The following is a 17,665-nucleotide window of genomic DNA, read 5'->3' on the forward strand; positions in this document are numbered from 1 at the left end:
ATGTGTCTCTATGAGGGTGTGTGTGTAAGTGCAGTGCCTGAGGCAGCCAGAAGAGGGCAGAAGAGTTGTGAGGTTGCCCAACACCGGTGCTTGGAACCCATTTTGGGTCCTAAGAGCATATTTGCGCTGAATTACTAATTCATATTTTCAGACCTATGCAGTATCAGTGTTTTGAGGCAATATTATGTGGTACAGGACCAAGGTTTTGGAGCTAGATTTCCCGAATTCATATTCTGGTCCCTGTGTGCTGGTTGAGTGTTTCTGTAAAACAGTGACAATGACAATTCCTTAAAGAACAATTATTTGTAATATACGAAATAATTCTTGTAATGTGCTTATTGTAATGTCTACCACACACTAAGCACTCGGTAACGTGGTGGTTGTATTTTCTCCACTTCTGTCTTAGGGTTTGTTTAAACAGTAACAATACTAGTAATCATAATAATAGCAAATATGGCTTCTCTTCTGTCATTTGAAATGCATTTCTCTACTTCTTTGTATGCTACAAAGGTAAACTTAGGAAGCCAGGTGACCTCTGATTTATCACCTACTAGCTGTTTTCTGTAGCTTTTGCCCACCAGTCTACACTGTTGCCATTTATTGTGTATTGTACTCTGAGCATTACTTTGAAGAGGCAACTTCAAGTAGATATTTATTCCTTTGTCTCTTAAATAGAAGTATGATCTTTTCTTCCTATTTTTCTGTTTATCGATTATGATCTCTTTTTTTTCTGTTTATAGTTTGTGATCTTTTCTTCCTATTTTTCTGTTTATCAATTGTGATCTCTTTTTTTTCTGTTTATAGTTTGTCAGGAAACACTTTTATATTATTGCTCACTCCTATTTATTCATCAAGGCCTTTAGGTCCTAAAGGACAGAATTTACTTCCAAACAGAAAAATGAAAAAAACACATTTATTTTGCAAGGTAAGTTATTCAAGACAAGTTTTTTTTTTTTTTTACTTTTAAAAATTTCTTCTTTTAAAATTATTTTTATGATTGCTTATTATTCATAATTGTGAAACATTTAGAGAGTATAAAGTTCTGATAAACATGCTTAGTAACTGATTACTTTTGAACTCTTTCAGTAAACATTTGTTAGAATATTATTCAGCAATATGGTAGTACTCTACCAAAAGAGCCTGTAAAGCATATTGTGAATTTCTATATACATATATTAAAATACATGCATATAATACATATTTTCAGTTTTATTTTTGGTATGATAGATTTTAAGGTCATCAAGCCATCTAAACACTTGTTAAAGTAGCTATACCATTTTGCATTCTCACCATTAGATAGGCCTTCAGAGATGGGTGAGCAAGGTTCCATCAGCCCCTCACTGTTCTGTGACAGGATGTCAGAAGAGGGCACTGGAACTCCTAGAGCTAGGGTTATGGATAGCTGTGAGCCACAATATGGGTGCGGGGAATTCTTTGCAAGAGCAACGATTGTTCTAAACCGCTGAGCTATTTTCTCCAGTCCATTCTTCAGTTTTTTTTCTATTGTCTTATAGTTTTCATTGTTACTATTCTGACAGATGTGTATCTTGTTTAATTTGCCATTTCCTAAAAACACAATGTTCAATATCTCTTCATATGCTTTTTAGATGATGTCTGTACATCTTAGGTTGCAAACTTTGTTCAGAAATCTTAGCCATTTCTGAACTGACCTCCACACACGGAACAAGGGTGAGTGCATCTGCACGTACACATACATGCAACATGCTCATAATAATCCTTTATTAGATGCGTCCTTTGTAAATATTTTCTCCCAGTGTTTGGCTTACCCTTGCAACTGTTTGATGGAGTTTCTCATAGAGTAGATGCTTTTTAATGTTAATGGAATGTAGTTTTTTTTTTCTTGCATGGACCATGCCTTAGGTTTGTATCTGAAAATAATTTTTTTTTGTAATAAAATTACTGTTTTGAAAAATACGACAAAATTTTGCTCCTTTGTATATTGATGAATGCCGTGTATTTTGCAGCTACACAATATATTAAGGAATACATATTCTTTTAGAGTAATAATGTATGCATGAATAAAGTTCTTTTAAAACCAAACTCCCTTTAGTTGAATGCTATATCTAATATGTATGTGGGAAGGAATAGGCATGATTGTGATTATTGGTTATTCTCAGACAGAAGAAAGCACTGATGTATCAACTCATGGCTCTGATACTTTCACAACCAAGTTGTCATCAAGAAATATTCAAACTAAGAAATACTGCAAAATTTCTAAAACAACAGGGAAGAAAATTTCATCTGAAAGTAAGGGTTTAATCCCAGAATATAAAAAAATGTAAGTTACAGACTTTGAGTTTACATTATGAAATTATCACTTTTCAAGTTTAATACAGCCAGACATGCAGCACAGATGTGTCACAATAGGGTTGTGTGTGTTGTGAACATTCACTCAGGAACACAGTTTTAACTGTTGTGTGGTTGTTCTTAAACCTCTTTTTACTTCTGTTGCTGCTCCATTGCAGTGTGAAAGGTTTCACAGAGGTTCAGTTAGATAGGTGCAGTAGCTCATAGGTCTGTAAGTTTGTCCTAAAGAGAATTTATGAATGACATGGAAGAGTTCTTCCATCTGGGCTTGGGTTTATGAAATGATATCATTTGAATCCTGTAGTTCCTTATTGCCATACCAGTTACCTGGATGTCTTTTGTTAGTTAAAAAAGTTCTGGTATTTTATGTACACTTAGGCAAATAGTCTTCATTTTTAATATTTCATAAAGGCAGAAAAAATTGTTTATTATAGAGGTGAAAGACTATGAGAAAATGTTTTGGGTTTATCTCATTATTTTTCTACCCACTAAGTCTTGGTCTAGTGGATTCGTGAAGTTAGGAATTACCTGTGTATTGTAATTGGAAGAGCATTTGAACTGAAGTCTTTCTAGCATAAGTTTGTGTTTCTCTTTTATTTAATACAACGTTTTGACCACTACTTACATTTGTAAGGTAACAAAGATAAAAGTATCTATCTCTGGAAAACCACATAAAAGTTATCTGGCAAGGACTGGAAGATATTCCATGTGCCTCTTTATTTTCACTGTTGAAGGGTTCAAACTCATGTCTTGGGAGACACATATCCCAAAGGAGTGGGTTGTAGGGCAAATGTTTTAATTCATTATTGATTGTCAACCATTTACTTTTTCATAAAGTGTTAGAGGTAATTCATAATTTTAAACACATTTATACTTTAAAAATACGAAAGCTTAAACCCGATGTAGTCCCATGGAAGCCCTGATTAAGTCAGAAATAGACTTAATATCATCAAGGATATGTGGGTTGGGTGTACTGGGACAAAGAAGTAGCAGGTTCCAAATTGTGTAGGTAGTGGGTCATGACGTCAGTTTAGGAGGTCACTACCAACTTTTCTTTTGTAAGGAAATAGATTAAAAAGAAATTGAAGGTGTTAAAATTTTTTTTTTAATGCAACTACACTTTGTGAAATAAGTTCAGTCTTTGGTCTCTTTCTGTCTCTATTTCCTGATAGAAGGTGACTAACCATAGACAACTTTGGAGTGTGTTAGGGGATAAGAGCAGGGCATTGGGATCGCAGTGTGGGGATTTGGGAGAGTTGGGATTAGTGAGGATAGAGTATCTAGAGGGCGAAGGTATATGCTAAGAAAGGAAGTCGGTAAATGATGAAATTTCCTCTTATTTCACAGTCTTGCTTAGGATTAAATATACCAGTAGCTGAAGTAGTGGAAATCTACAGGATAGTTGAGCCAACAGCAGCAGGAATAATAAACAGGGAGATGATGTAGATGATTTAACACGCGTGCCATGCAAGCATGGGGAGCTTGCTGCATCCTGATGCAGTGTTGAAGTTTATGACATTTAGCAGACAACGGGAAACTTGAACACCTGTTGTCTATTTGGTGATACTAAGAATGCCTATTACTTTTTGTGTGCCATAATGATGTTTTAAAGTGTAACCAACTTTGCTAAACCACGAAACCAAGGTGGCCATGGCGGTTCCAGCAGCAGCCGTAGCTATGGCAGGGGCAGGAGGTTCTAGTCACAGCCAGGAAACAAAGCTTAGCAGGAGAGGGGAGCTAGAGAAGTGACAGGGAAGCTGCAGGTTACAACACATTGTGAACTCAGCCCAGCACAGTGGTGGCAGGGCCTAACTGCTACAAAGAAACATGTTTTAGACAATATTCATGTGTGTGGGCAAATACTCCAGGGCTGTATTTGTGACTAATTGTATAACAGGTTATTTTAGTTTCTGTTCTGTGGAAAGTGTAAAGCATTCCAACAAAAGGTTTTACTGTAGACCTTTTTACCCATGCTGTTGATTGCTAAATGGAATAGTCTGATCATGATGCAGTCTACTCTAAGGCCATCTTGGTAAACTTCCCCAACAGTGTGAATTTAGAATTCCTTCAGGGTAGTGCCAAGTTCCATTTGGAATTTATTTATGGTTGCTTGGGTGGAGAAGCCATTGTCTTCAAAAGTCTTGGTGTTGTTAAAATGCCAGTTACTATTGTAACTTAATGAGTTTCACCATTGAAAGGGTCAGCCAAGCAAGGTCACAATTTGGTTATAAAATGGTTGTTGGCACACCCTATGCAATATCAAAACTGAATAACGGTATCAGATAAAATAACAGATGGGAATGAAGCTTGTGTGTCATCCATTATCATGTGTACTCAATAAACGATTTAATTCTCTTGAAAAAAAAGTGTAACCAAAGAGTCCATATGGAGGGACCTATTGCTCCAGCCGCATATGTAGCAGAGGATGGTCTTATTGGGCATCAATGGGAGGAGAGGCCCTTGGTCCTGTGAAGGCTTGATGCCCCAGTGTAGGGTAATGCTGGGTGAGGAGGTGGGAGGGAGAGTGGGTGGTTGAGTTGGGGAGCACCCTCATAGAGGTAGGGGGAGGGAAATGGGATGGGGGATTCTGGAGGGGAAACCGGAAAAAGGAATAACATTTGAAATGTAAATAAAGAAAATATACAACAATAATAGTAATAATAATAATAAAAGAAGGTACTCATAGCCCAGCTTGAAAAAAATTTTATGGTGCAAGGTTAAAAAAAAAAAGAAAAGAAACAATACCTTATAGATACATTTATCAAAATCATTACAGATGAAGTTTTACTGATAAACTATATGCAGATGACTAAATATTGGGATTTCAAATTTATAAAAGATGGAAGCAGGGATAAAAGGTATAATTAGGTCATTTTTTAAGCAGGGTGGTTGTACCTGGGGGAGATTAGCATATTATTTGGAAATTTTCACAAAGATTGAAAGGAAGATAAAGCCAAACCTCTCAGCAGTTATTCTAATTTCTGTGCTATTTAGATACGAAACATCACTATTCATGTACAGAGAAGAAAAATCTACCGAGTTTTCAGGATCAAAACAAACCAGGAAAAGGAAAAGTGTACAAGTACAGCTTCATAGTAAAAGAACTGAGGTAAATCAAAAACATGGCGGATTTCTCTTTCTTCCCTGGCTTCCAAGTATTTCTGATGTTTTAGTTTGTGTTGAAATGTTACTAGTTTGTTTGAATGTTACTATTTTAAATATTGATTTTTTTTAATCCTCCTTTTCTTTCTTCTGCTCCATCTCCCTTGGACAGGATTTCTCTGAGTAGTTCTGGCTGACCTAGAATTCACACTGTAGACTATGCTGGCCTCAAACTCAGAGATTCATCTGCCTCTGCCTCCTGAGTGCTAAGATTAAAGGTGTGGGCTACCACTGTGTGGCTTCCTTTCATTTTCTTATGCCTGTGATGGGGAGTGCCACACTGGACATGTCTTTGGGGAAATTACCTTGATTACATTGTGGTGGAAAGAATTGTCCACTGTGGGTGCTAACATCCCTTAGGCAGGAGATCCTAAGCTCTGGGAGTGAAGTTGAGCTGAGCATGTGTGCATGCATTCATTGCTCTCTGTTCTTGATTGCGGATGTGAGCAGCTTCCTCAAGTTCTTGCTGCTACTGTGATTTTCCATCTGTGATGGACTACAATTTGGAACTATGACTCCAAGCAAACTATGACTCCCTTAGGTCACTTTTTCAGAGTATTCTTCATAGCAATATAAAAGAAACTAAGATATCTTATTTCTACTTCGCTGTTGTTGCTGTCGTTTTGGTTTGTTTATTCACCATGTTGTCCACACTGACCTCAAACTCTTGGGCTCAAGTGATTTTACTGCCTCCGTGTCTTAAGCAGCTGGACCTCTCCTGCCACTAGACCACATCACTCCATTCTTTATACTCCTTAATAAATATATATATATATATATTTGTTGCCTTTCTATCACAAACTATCTGATGCAATTAGCTTATAAAGATCAAAGCTTTCTTTTGGTTGTGGTTCTGGAAGTCCCAGATCAAAAATAAAATGGCCTACTTCTCCTCCACTCTTGGTGAGGAGCAAAGGCTTATCACAGTGCTCCCTTCCTGAACTCCTGTTTATATTCAGCTAGTCAGGAAGATACCAGGGTCCTGCAGTCTCTCACCAGCACATCTCAAGTATCCTAGGGTCTCCCACTACATCATCACCTCTTCAAGCTTCCACTGGTTCCTGATAACCCTCCCAGGGCAAGAAGTCTCCATTGTGTGGACCTTTGGGGTGGGCACTACCCAGAGTTGCATATACATGTTTTTTTTTCCCCACATGTTCTTATTTCTCTGTTTGGTTTTTAGTATTTTTGTTCCCTATTTTGTAGTTAATTTATTTTTTTTCTCTACCCAAATTTAATGTGAAGGTTTAACCCTGTTCATTGAGATTTAAATTTCAATGATTATTTTATTTCCCAAGGTTTTGCTTGGTGGTTTCTTAAAGTTTGTCTATGTGTCATGCTCTGCTCAGGTTCTGGAGTTATCTCAAAAAAGCATCTAATGAATCCAGTGTGTGAAATCATTGTGGCATCCAAATCTTGTTACTTTGTTATTCTTGCTCATGTGAGCCTGTGTTCTTTCACATGTAATTGTTCTACATTTGTTAAGAACCTTGTGATGATTTTCTTCTCCAAGATATATCTCTATATCTATCTATCTATCTATCTATCTATCTATCTATCTATCTATCTATCTATCTATCTATCTATCTGGATGAAGAGTCTCACCATGTAGTCCTGACTACTCTGGAATTTTCTATGTAGACAAGGAAAGCCTTGAACTCTTGGTGATCCTCTTGAATCTGTCTCCCCAGGGCTATGTCTACAGGCGTGCACAATTCCCATGTCTGGCGTATATGTATATGTGTATGAAAATTTATATCTATTTTTGCCTTGCATTTCACAAATTTGGAGTACTTTAATTAAAGGCTTTCAGTTTTCTTGAGTTATACATTTGAATTGAATATTCACACATGTCTTTTAGATGGGGTTATAGTCAGTTAAAAGGAGGAGTTCTTCTATCTTGGAGGTGAGACAGAAAAAGTCCTTATATTCGGTGTACTCCTCCATTGGGTTTAATTTTTGTTATGGTTGTTGATTTTCCTAGCCGGTTCTTATTGAGAACGTTACTTTTAAGGACATTAGCTTTACATGGGACCTTGGTATCAACTCCCATCAGTCTTCTGGTGCTTAAGTTTACTCCAAGTCATTAAAGCTCCAAGCTCCAAGCTTCATGTGAACTTGGGAACACATATGAGTTCTCATTTTCTACACTTGATCTTAGCCAAAAGGCCGAGAAGTGATGAGTTCTCATTTTCTAAAGTGGTCTTTTTCTATCTCCCTTGTCATTTGTGTTTGCTTTTTTTTTCAATCTTCTTTATAATGCTCTGATAAGTGGTTAATTCGCTCAACCGTAAGGATAACCTAAAATAAGATCACTTGTATCATTTGAGTATCTGTTGGTTCCCCATAGTATTTTGCATATATAGCTGTTCTAGAAAATCTGTTATTGTTAATCAAAGGAATGTTAATTAGAAGGCATTTAGTTTTTAACCTAAGGAAAATGGTACTTTCAAAGAATATGTAGTCTTGAAAAGTTCTTAGTGCATATAAAATGCAATTATAAAAGGCGGTTTTAAATCAGAAATTCGGCCCAGCTACATGTTGTGGTATGACTGTAGGCTTACTGCTCAAGGACACTGGGTTACCAGGGTGAACTTGCTCACTAATTACATGCTCTTGGCTCTAGATTGCCACTCCCTCTTTGAAGCCATCAAAGGAGAAGAAGATAACCAAGAAAGAAAGTACTTCATTCAAGTTGCCGGCCCACAAGCCTTCTATATCTCAGCATACAGCTTTAACTCTTGGGTATTCAAATCATTCTATTCTGATTTTTGAATGTGGGACTTGAACTTGGGAATTTTCTCTTGCAATTATGTATCTCTTCCATAGACAGAGTGTCAACAATTTGCTTAAATGAGAAGGCTGCGACCTTAGGAATGCTCAGGTAGATGCAGGGGCGTTATATGTAGGGTTGGAGGACTTAGATCGTGTCCAATTGACCTCATGCTCTCTTTCACTTTCTGTGAAATTTACATAGTATCTTGGGCCTTACTTCCAACTTTTAAAAAGAGAAGGTCTTATGATGTAGCCCTTGCTGACCTTTGTAGACCAGGCTGGCCTCAAACTCAGAACTCCACCTATTTCTTCTTTCTGAGTGCTGGGACTAAAAGTGTGCACTGGCCTTTTTTTAGTGTGTGTGTGTGTGTGTGTGTGTGTGTGTGTGTGTATACATATATATGTGACTGTCTGTAAAGTCCAGAAAAGGGAATTACAGATGGTTGTGAGCCACCAGACATGGGTGCTGAAAACCAAATTCGGGTCCTCTGGAAGAGCAGCAAGTGCTGGTAACCAGATAGCCATCTGTTCAGCCTCTCCTTGTCCATTTTTGTACAGGAATCTTGTCTTGTGTTGACTCTTTAGATTTCTTCCAACACTAATATTATTATTTCAGTTATTTCTGTGACTCCATTTTCGCAGGCATTTTATTTGTAGGTGGAATCTGGGATTTCTTTATTTCTGTTTCTTGCTGTTTAAAGATGTCCTTATTTGCTTATAAACCTTTCTTTAATCTTTTTGTTTTGTTTTTTTGTTTGTTTTTTAAATGAATGTCCTTTGCTACTTTCTAATGTGACCCCTTTCTCTGACAGGAGAAAAGATATACCTTCTAACCTCTCCCTGACATTATATGAACAAATGCCTGAAGAATTCTCAAAATACCAAGAACTAAGTGGTAATAAGAAATTCTAGAATTTATATCCCTCCCCGTCTCTGCCTTCCTTCCTGAGCCTATGCAGGTCATGTTAGACTCAGACTTAACACTTTTACATATTTTCACTGTTTCCCCCAATTTCTCAGGTCTGTCACCTATTCTTTAGTTGTATTAAAGATATAAACAGTTTAAGATTTGCTTTTGTTTTAGGGCTCCATTTCTCTCTTGGAGCTCAGTTGCTCAAGTGCCTGCTATCCCAGTATTTATATTTAGAAGCTTGGGCATGGCTCTGCATACTTGCAATCCCCACTCCTAGAGGCAGAGGCAGGCAGATCCCTGGAGATCACTGGACAACCACCCTATATCACTGGCAAGCCTCAGGTCCCAGTGAGAGACCTTGTCTCAGACGACAAGCAGAGGACCCATGAAGAATGACATTTGAGGTTGACCTCTCACCTCCACACACTTGCACATGTACACACATGATTTGCTTATTTAAAAATCTATGCAAGCAAACATTTTACTTCCCATTTTTCAACAACATTTAATATGAGAACTACCTCCTTAACATCTTTTAAGTGTACAATGTAGTGTTGCTTATAATATTGAATATTATAATATATGTGTGCATATAATGTTGTAAGTAGATCTCTAGATTTTATTATATGCAATTGGAACTTTATACCCCTTGGTGAATGATTACCTCTTTCCCCCTCTTCTCAGTCCTTAACAACCACGATTCTAGTCTTTGCTTTTTACATTGAACTGTTTGAGACTACTGCTGTAAATAGAACGGTCTGTCCTGTGACTGGTTTATGTCACCAAACATGGCATCTTCCAGGTTGTGACTGTCAGCTCAAATTACAACAGTTCTTTAAAATAAACGAAGTGAATAATATTCTGTGTATATACCATGCTTAAAAAGAACTCATCTTTATTTTTATTTATATGAGTACACTGTAGCTGTCTTCAGACACACCAGAAGAGGGCATCAGATCCCATTACAGATGGTTGTGAGCCACCATGTAGTTGCTGGGAATTGAACTCAGGACCTCTGGAAGAGCAGTCAGTGCTTTTAACCACTGAGCCATTTCTTCAGTCCCCATAATTAATCTTTTGATGGCTGTAGTTTTTATATTTTGAATTTATGTCTTAGAAACTGTGAATACAGGTTACAGGTGTGGAGGTACTATCTTATTGATATCCCTATTAAAAAAGTAATTTTGTTGTTTTTTTGAGATGGCTTTATCTAGCCCAGTCTGGCTTGAAACTCACAATGAGACAAAGGATGGGATAGGTCCATGTAGGCCAGGCTGGTCACAGACTCACAATGAGGCAGTGGATGAGATAGCTTTATGTAGCCCAGGCTGGTCACAGACTCATAATGAGAAGAAGGATGAGACAGTTTTATGTAGCCCAGGCTGTCCTCAGACTCACAATGAGATGAAGGATGAGACAGTTTTATGTAGCCCAGGCTGTCCTCAGACTCACAATGAGGCAGAGAGTGAACTTTACCTCTGACTGCCATGCTCTGCCTTCCAAGTGCTGGGATTGTAGGTATGCTGCCGTCATTCCCAGTTTAGGTGATTCCATTTTTCTAAAAACAAAATCTCAAAAGTAGGTTTGCTAACTGATATGTTTCTTTATAGACAGTTAAGAAAAACTGCTGGGAAAACTTCCTAAAATTCTTACTTCCTATCCACAGACTTAAAAACACCTTTCACAGCCTCCCCTTCTCTCTCTTCGGAAATGGTTCCCTTTCAACAGACTAATTCCTTTGTTTCATTTATACTTATTTATACTTTATTTCTGCGGCTGCAGGGTCATTTATATAGTATATAGTATATAGTATATATCATCAACATATACTATATCCATATAGATAACATATAAGTATATATAATATAAATACCAAACATATACTTATGTATGTTGAATGTATGTTTCGTTTTGAGACTTGGTCACGCAATGTAACTCTAGCCCACTCTGTAGATCAGGCTGGCCTGGAACCCATGGAGATCCCCATGCCTTTGCCTCTCAAGTCCTGAGATTAAAAGCCACAATTAAGTCTTGTTATGCTTTGTTTTAGAACTTTCTCTTTCTCATTTTTATTCCTCCTCCTCCTCCTTTCTTCTTCCCTCTCCTCCTGCTCTCCTTCCCCTCCTTCTCTTTCTCCTTCCTTTTAAATGCATATGGTTGGTTTGCCTGCATGTATGTCTTTGTACCATGTGTCTGCTCATGGAGGTCAGAAGAGATCAGAAATGGATTTACAGACGCTTGTGAGCTGTTATGTGGGTGGAAGGAATTGAAACCCAGTCTGGAAGGACAGCCAGTGTTCGTAATCACTGAGCCACCTCTCCAGCCCCGAGAGGCTTCTTGGAATAGTTTGTTTTTATTAGTATCCTGTCATTTTTGCTTTCCATTTCACTGAACTGTCTTCTACCGCATTCCTCCAAAACTCTTTTATTGTTGTTATTTTTCTTTCTCCCACTCCTTTCTTTACTCTCTCCTCCCCTCTTTGCCCAACTTTCCTCTCTTGCCTCTTCCCTTCCTCCCTTTTTCTCTTCCCTCCCTCTCTTCCTCTTCCTTGCCTCCCTCCCAGATTGACCTGGAACTCACCATGCGAGCCAGGCAGGCCTTGAGTTTTGATCATCCTACCTCAGCTTTCCTCGCTATTGGATCTTTTTCTTAAACATTGTATTCACTGAACAAACAAACAAACAAACAAACAACAACAACAAAAACAAACCAAACAATCCAACAGACTTTTTTTTTTGGAGGGGGAGGAGAATCTATAAAGTAGCACTGGAAAGAGAAAAAAAAGGAAAATTTTTGCCTTCTAGAAACAAGAAGAACATAAAATGTTTTGGTTGCAGTGCATCCTGGGAGCCACAGGAGCAGAGAGGAAAGGGTTCACTATTCTAGACATACCTAAGTCACAAGTTAGATGTGAAAGGGAAAGTGTGGACAGACTATATGCACCTCTCTTCCTTGTTTTCTCCTGTGGGGCAATCAAGTGGGGCATTCAAGTGGCTGCTCACTTTAATTGAGTGTTTTGTTTTACACACACAGCACTTTCCAAGGGTTGTTTAATTTTCAGCAAAGTTCGAAATGGTAGGATTTATGTGAATGATCTGCCAGTGGTCCTTTATACCCTGAAGATTTCTACCAGTGATTCAGAAATTCGGCAGATGCTGAAGACTGTTGACATTGATGGTAAGTTGTCTTACCCTGCATGCATGAATGTAAGTTATGCTTACCTAACTAATTATGGAGGATAGGAAAGCTGAATGGTAAATATTTACAACATGTGGTTTTTATAGTGTTTTAAAAACACGGTTTACGATGATTAAAAAGCTACACATCAGGTGAACATAATTGGATTGATTACTGTCATGGATTTTGATAGTTTCATTATTGAACTATGAATGGACTACTTTCATTTAGTTATTTTAACAGTAACACCACATTAATAATGTAATAAATATATGACTCAGTCTCTCCAGACGAAGCCTAAGATCTTCACAGTAATTTGCATCTAATTATAAGGTTTCATGGAACAGCATGTTTCTCTGTTTCTCCAGTTTAAGGAAAGTACGATCCTGAGCTGTGTGTTCTTTATTCTCTTTTATTCACTTTCATTGTTATGGATATGGATTTTTAGAATATTTATATATCTATTTAATTTTTTATAGTTTATTGTAATGTATACAATCCACCGGCTTTTATATCAATACTATATAAAAAGATTTCTTTTGTATTTTGTATGCTACCTCTTGTTTCCTCAATCATTATGCTATGTAACTACATCATATTTGGTATTTCTGTTGCCTGAGTCTTTCTGGAATAAGCACTTTGACACAATGAGAGTGAAAGCCACTGGAAGTCACCGTCGGCCGGTGACATTTCCTGGTTTCACTGCCATTGAGTTGGGCTGCTTATTCCAGAAAGAAGACAGTGTCATGTTCACTATTTCACGGTGAATGTGGGGCTTCTTTCCAAGTCTGCCACCATACTTGTCTTGATGTGTGTAGCTTTTAATTTTGAATTCTTTATAATTTTCAAAACCGTTGGAAGGTAGTTTATGCCAAAATAGGTTCTGAAGGTTTTGACTTATTTGAAAGAAGCACAGGAAAAAAGTTCCTAATGTTTCATAGTCAGGTAGAGTACACCTCATGATGTCAACATTTTATGTCGGATTATATAGTTCACAATTTGTAGGAGTCAATAAAAACACACCATATCTCTGTGGTTATAAATATTTGTCATTTACATTAGTCTAGCTTACATTGAATGATGTCAGAGAGAGAGAGAGAGAAAGACAGACAGACACACACACACACAGATCTATCTATCTATCTGTCTGTCTGTCTGTCTGTCTGTCTGTCTGTCTGTCTATCTATCTATATACATATATAGAGAGAGGTATGTCAGAGAAGTAGGTGTGGTGGGAAACAACTTTTATTCCAGTGCTTGGAAGGTCAAAACAGGAGAATTGGTTATCATTGGCTATATAATATGTTCTGGGTCAGCCTGGGCTACCTGAGACCTCTTCTTGAAAGTCTGAAGGAGAAAAAGTGTCAAAGAAAAATTCAAATGCCTATGGGCCCTTTGGTTTCACTTTCATTTTCAAATATGTAATGTAGAAGCTGTCAAGATTTTTGTTATGTGTCTTTTGAGGGGCTAGAGAGATGTCTGGGAAATTAAGAATATTTGCTGTTTTGGGTCAGAGTTTGGTACCCAACATCCAGACTGGATGGTTTGTAACTGTAGCAGTAAATATTAAAAAGGACGGCTTAACCTTTTATCACCCCCCCCCCCCGTGGTCTTACTTGGAGGATGCCACTCCAGTGTGGAGTCAAGCACACATTCTGTCACCACACTACTTGGCACTCTATGCCACCTCTAAGAACTCAGGCGTGGTTCACTCCACTGTCCCTGTTGTCTCTGTCCCCAGTGGATACACCACCCCGGCGATTTCTTTCCTTCACCACTGGCACAAACATGACTCGAAAGCTCGATAGCTTTTCATGTAGGTTTATGTATTAAATTCTCAATACACAAACCCTCTACTCAATAAGATTATATCCAATGGACAAAGATACAAACTGCCCTTCTTTGTGAGATAAAAGAGCTATAGAATTCCTTAAAATATTCATATCTACCTATTGCTAATTAAGTCCACCTGGATCCACATCATTCTTTTCAAGTTCCATCTTGATTTCCTCTCCTGAAATCTCCCACCCAACTCCTCCTCCCTTTCTGCTCCTTGACCTATCGCTGCCTATCTCTCTAATGTCCAGTCATATATCACCTTAACCTAAATCTACACATAACCGTCAGTAACTGCTGCTCCTGGAGATCTGAGGCCCTCTTCTGACTTTTGCTCAAACTGACATTTACATGCAGCCCCCCCCCCACGAATGCATAATTACAAATATAAATTTGATGGAGCCCTGAATAGAGAGCAGGAAAGTGCTGATAGATCTCTGTCATTCTATTATTATGGAAATACTGCTTTTTATTTAATATGTTATTCAAGTTCTTTCCTGGTCAGGTCTCTCTCTCTCTCTCTCCTTAAAAACTATATTCTCTATAAGAGGCAAATGTGTGATGGCTCTTGTAGACAATCAATGAGATTCTGAAATCAGTTAATTACACTTAAATTTTTCTGTTTACATTTTAAGCTTAATGAGTTTACTGATGCTCGCTGTCTCCTTGATTCTGAATCATTTCTCTAGTTAACGGGATGCTGGATTTTACAGAGTTCCTCAAAGTCATGAGTGATAGTTCTACCTTGGCCTCTCAGGATCCAGGTAAAGATAATATTGATCCAAAGTATAAAAGAGAATGGTTTGGATAGTAACTGGTTTCAGTGTAGGGCTAGAGAGAGCAACTTATGTCTTTCTAGAATCTCACTTTTTTTTTACTCGATAGTTTAGAGTATGCAAATTAGACAGGAGTTTAAAAAAGTTTTTAATTTGAATCTCTCTTTCTGTCTGTATGTCTTGCATCTTTGTCTGTCTTTGTCTGTCTGTCTCTCTCCCATGTCTCTGTGTGTGTCCCATATGTGTGAAGGTATCCACAGAGGTCAGAAGAGGTATTAGATACCGTAGACCTGGTATGAATCCTGGGTATCAAACTGGAGTCCTCAGAGAGTGGCAAGCATCCTTCACTTCTGCACCATCTCTCAGCCCCTGAGTTTTTTGGCATAAAGGACATTTAAAGACTTAGATTAGAGCCATTAAGATGGCCTAGTAGGTAAAAGCATTTGCTACTCAAGCCTGTCAACAGTCACTGGACCACACGAATGCACACACACACACACACACACACACACACACACACACACACACTGACCCCTGTATCACTAATGCAGCCGCACTTTTCTATTGTCAAACTCTTCTTTTTCTTTATGTAACTGGTAAATAACTAGATGAATTATCTTATTTTTATGCATGTATATGTTCATGTGTATATATAGGTGTGCGCATGTCACAGTGTGAATGGTGCATATGGAATTTGAGTCATTCTCTTTGTTCTTCCTACTGGGTACAGTAGCATCACTGGTTTGTGAGCATCTAGTCTGCATCTCACCACAGGGATTGCAGACCAGTGTATCCAAGCCTGGGGATCAGAGCTCAAGTCCTCACACTTTGTGGCAAGCTTTTAACCAACCAAACCATCTCCCTAGCCCTCAGACTGAGCTGTTTTTGAAAAATTTAGTGTTGTGTGTAGGTCAGAGGAGAACTTTCAAACTTTGGGGATTCAGTTTTCTCTTCCTACCATGAGTACTGGGGATTGAACTCAGGTTTTCAGACTTGTTTGTCAAACACTTTTACCTGTGGAGCCATTTCACTGGCCCTGAGACTGGTATAATTTTGCTTATCACCCTCCTTTCTCTATAGAATATTTTTTGGCATGTGCAAGTTTATTTCCAACAAATAGCACCTCTTGCAACCAAAGAGTTAGCTCAGCCAGTGAAGTGTTTACCTTACAAGCATGAGGGTCACAGTTTGATCCCCAGAACACACACACACACACACACACACACACACACACACACACACGCACACAACTTCATTTTTTACATATGTGTTTTTATTCTTGTGTGTGCTTGTTTTCTGTTGAAGCCGTGTTTTCCTCTTTATCACCATTACTTTCTCCACTTTATCAAAAATCTGCATGTAATTTCTCCCCAAACGTCCAGATACTTACTGACTTCCCAGTTACTTATTTTGGATTGCAAGTAAATGATAAAGTGATTGCAAATACTATTTGTGCTAGTTATAGAAACAACTACTTCCAAAGCTCTGAGACCATTAGTGTCTAATTAGGCAAGATCAATTTCTTAGTTCAGTCCTTGGAATCACGTATTGTATAGTCAATCAGACTGTGCTGTCTTAGACTCAAGTGTATGGGAGTGTGGTGTAGTATTCTTATTCCAGGAAATGCAAGCAAAACTGCCTGCTTCCCATCTACTCACATAATTTTATTAAGTGCCTGCATGTGTACAATAGATAAGACACTTGCCTCATTCCCCCTGTTGATTCTTCACTTCCTGTTTAGATTTTCCTTCAAGTTCCCATGATACTGGGCTTTTTTGTCTACTTGTCATCCAATTTAAAGCCTTTTCTTTCCTATCCATCTATGTGTGTAGACTTGTAAATACTTCATAGATGTTAAAGCATTGCTTATATTTTAGTTTGTATTTCTTGGGTTCTAAAATGTTGGTTTTCTATATTTATTTTATGTTTAAACCCAAATAGAAAGCAAAAAAATGTTTTGAGAGTAATAAAGATCCAATATTTCCCTTATCCCTTTTAGAACAAATTATACAAATAATATATTATTTAAAATTTAAAGATAAGATATCTAAGTATTGAATTCTAAAAGATCTTCAGCTCTTTCTAGCTTATTACAAGTTTAATATTGACTTTAGAATGTTTTTGTCCTATTTTGAGACCGGGTCTTTTGTCATCTAGACTGACTTTGAATTTGCTATGTAGCTGAGTCTGGATGTGAATTCTTGATTATCCTAGCTCTACCTCCTAAGAACTTGGATTACAAGCATGCACCACTACATCCAGTTAGAATACTTTCAATATACCACTGTTACTAACAAATATGTATACATAACACAAATGTGTTTTCAAAGCAAACAAACTACCAGTTAGAAGCAAGGGAGAACCAGAGGGCCTAGATCTTACAGAATCTAAAAAACAAACCAACAAATCCCACAAAACAAAACAAAACAAAAACAAGAGATCTCTCCCCATTTTTCTCAGTGGTGTAGCCACTGGCAAGGTGCCCAGTTTCTACAAATAATTTCTTAGCCATGATCCTATAAGTAGCCATATTTAAACTCATCGGTTTAATAGTAGCAACCAAAGACTTGAAAGTTAGAGAGGGAAGGGATGGGTGAGACTGTTCAGGTTGGGAAGGAGCAAGAGAAGGGTAATGCAGGCAGATATGGTGGAGGTATGTTGTGTGTGTATGGACTGTAACAAGGAAACCTGTGCGTCT

General features: G+C 37.8%; 1 protein-coding gene across 1 annotated transcript in view; it reads left to right on the forward strand.

Moving 5' to 3' along the window:
• Positions 1–898: 898 nt before the first annotated feature.
• EFCAB3 (EF-hand calcium binding domain 3) overlaps positions 899–17,665 on the forward strand; it is a gene marked incomplete at both ends in the record, with an annotated part of 388,991 nt that continues 372,224 nt past the window's right edge. Inside the window, 7 exons of the mRNA XM_080922461.1 lie at positions 899–925; positions 2,139–2,299; positions 5,323–5,437; positions 8,117–8,235; positions 9,078–9,160; positions 12,212–12,355; positions 14,881–14,955. Coding sequence (XP_080778587.1) covers positions 899–925; positions 2,139–2,299; positions 5,323–5,437; positions 8,117–8,235; positions 9,078–9,160; positions 12,212–12,355; positions 14,881–14,955 — 724 coding nt within the window. The remainder of the gene's footprint in view (positions 926–2,138; positions 2,300–5,322; positions 5,438–8,116; positions 8,236–9,077; positions 9,161–12,211; positions 12,356–14,880; positions 14,956–17,665) is intronic.

This window comes from Micromys minutus, assembly GCF_963924665.1.
Source record: "Micromys minutus genome assembly, chromosome: 10".
In the NCBI taxonomy this organism is placed as follows: domain Eukaryota; kingdom Metazoa; phylum Chordata; class Mammalia; order Rodentia; family Muridae; genus Micromys; species Micromys minutus.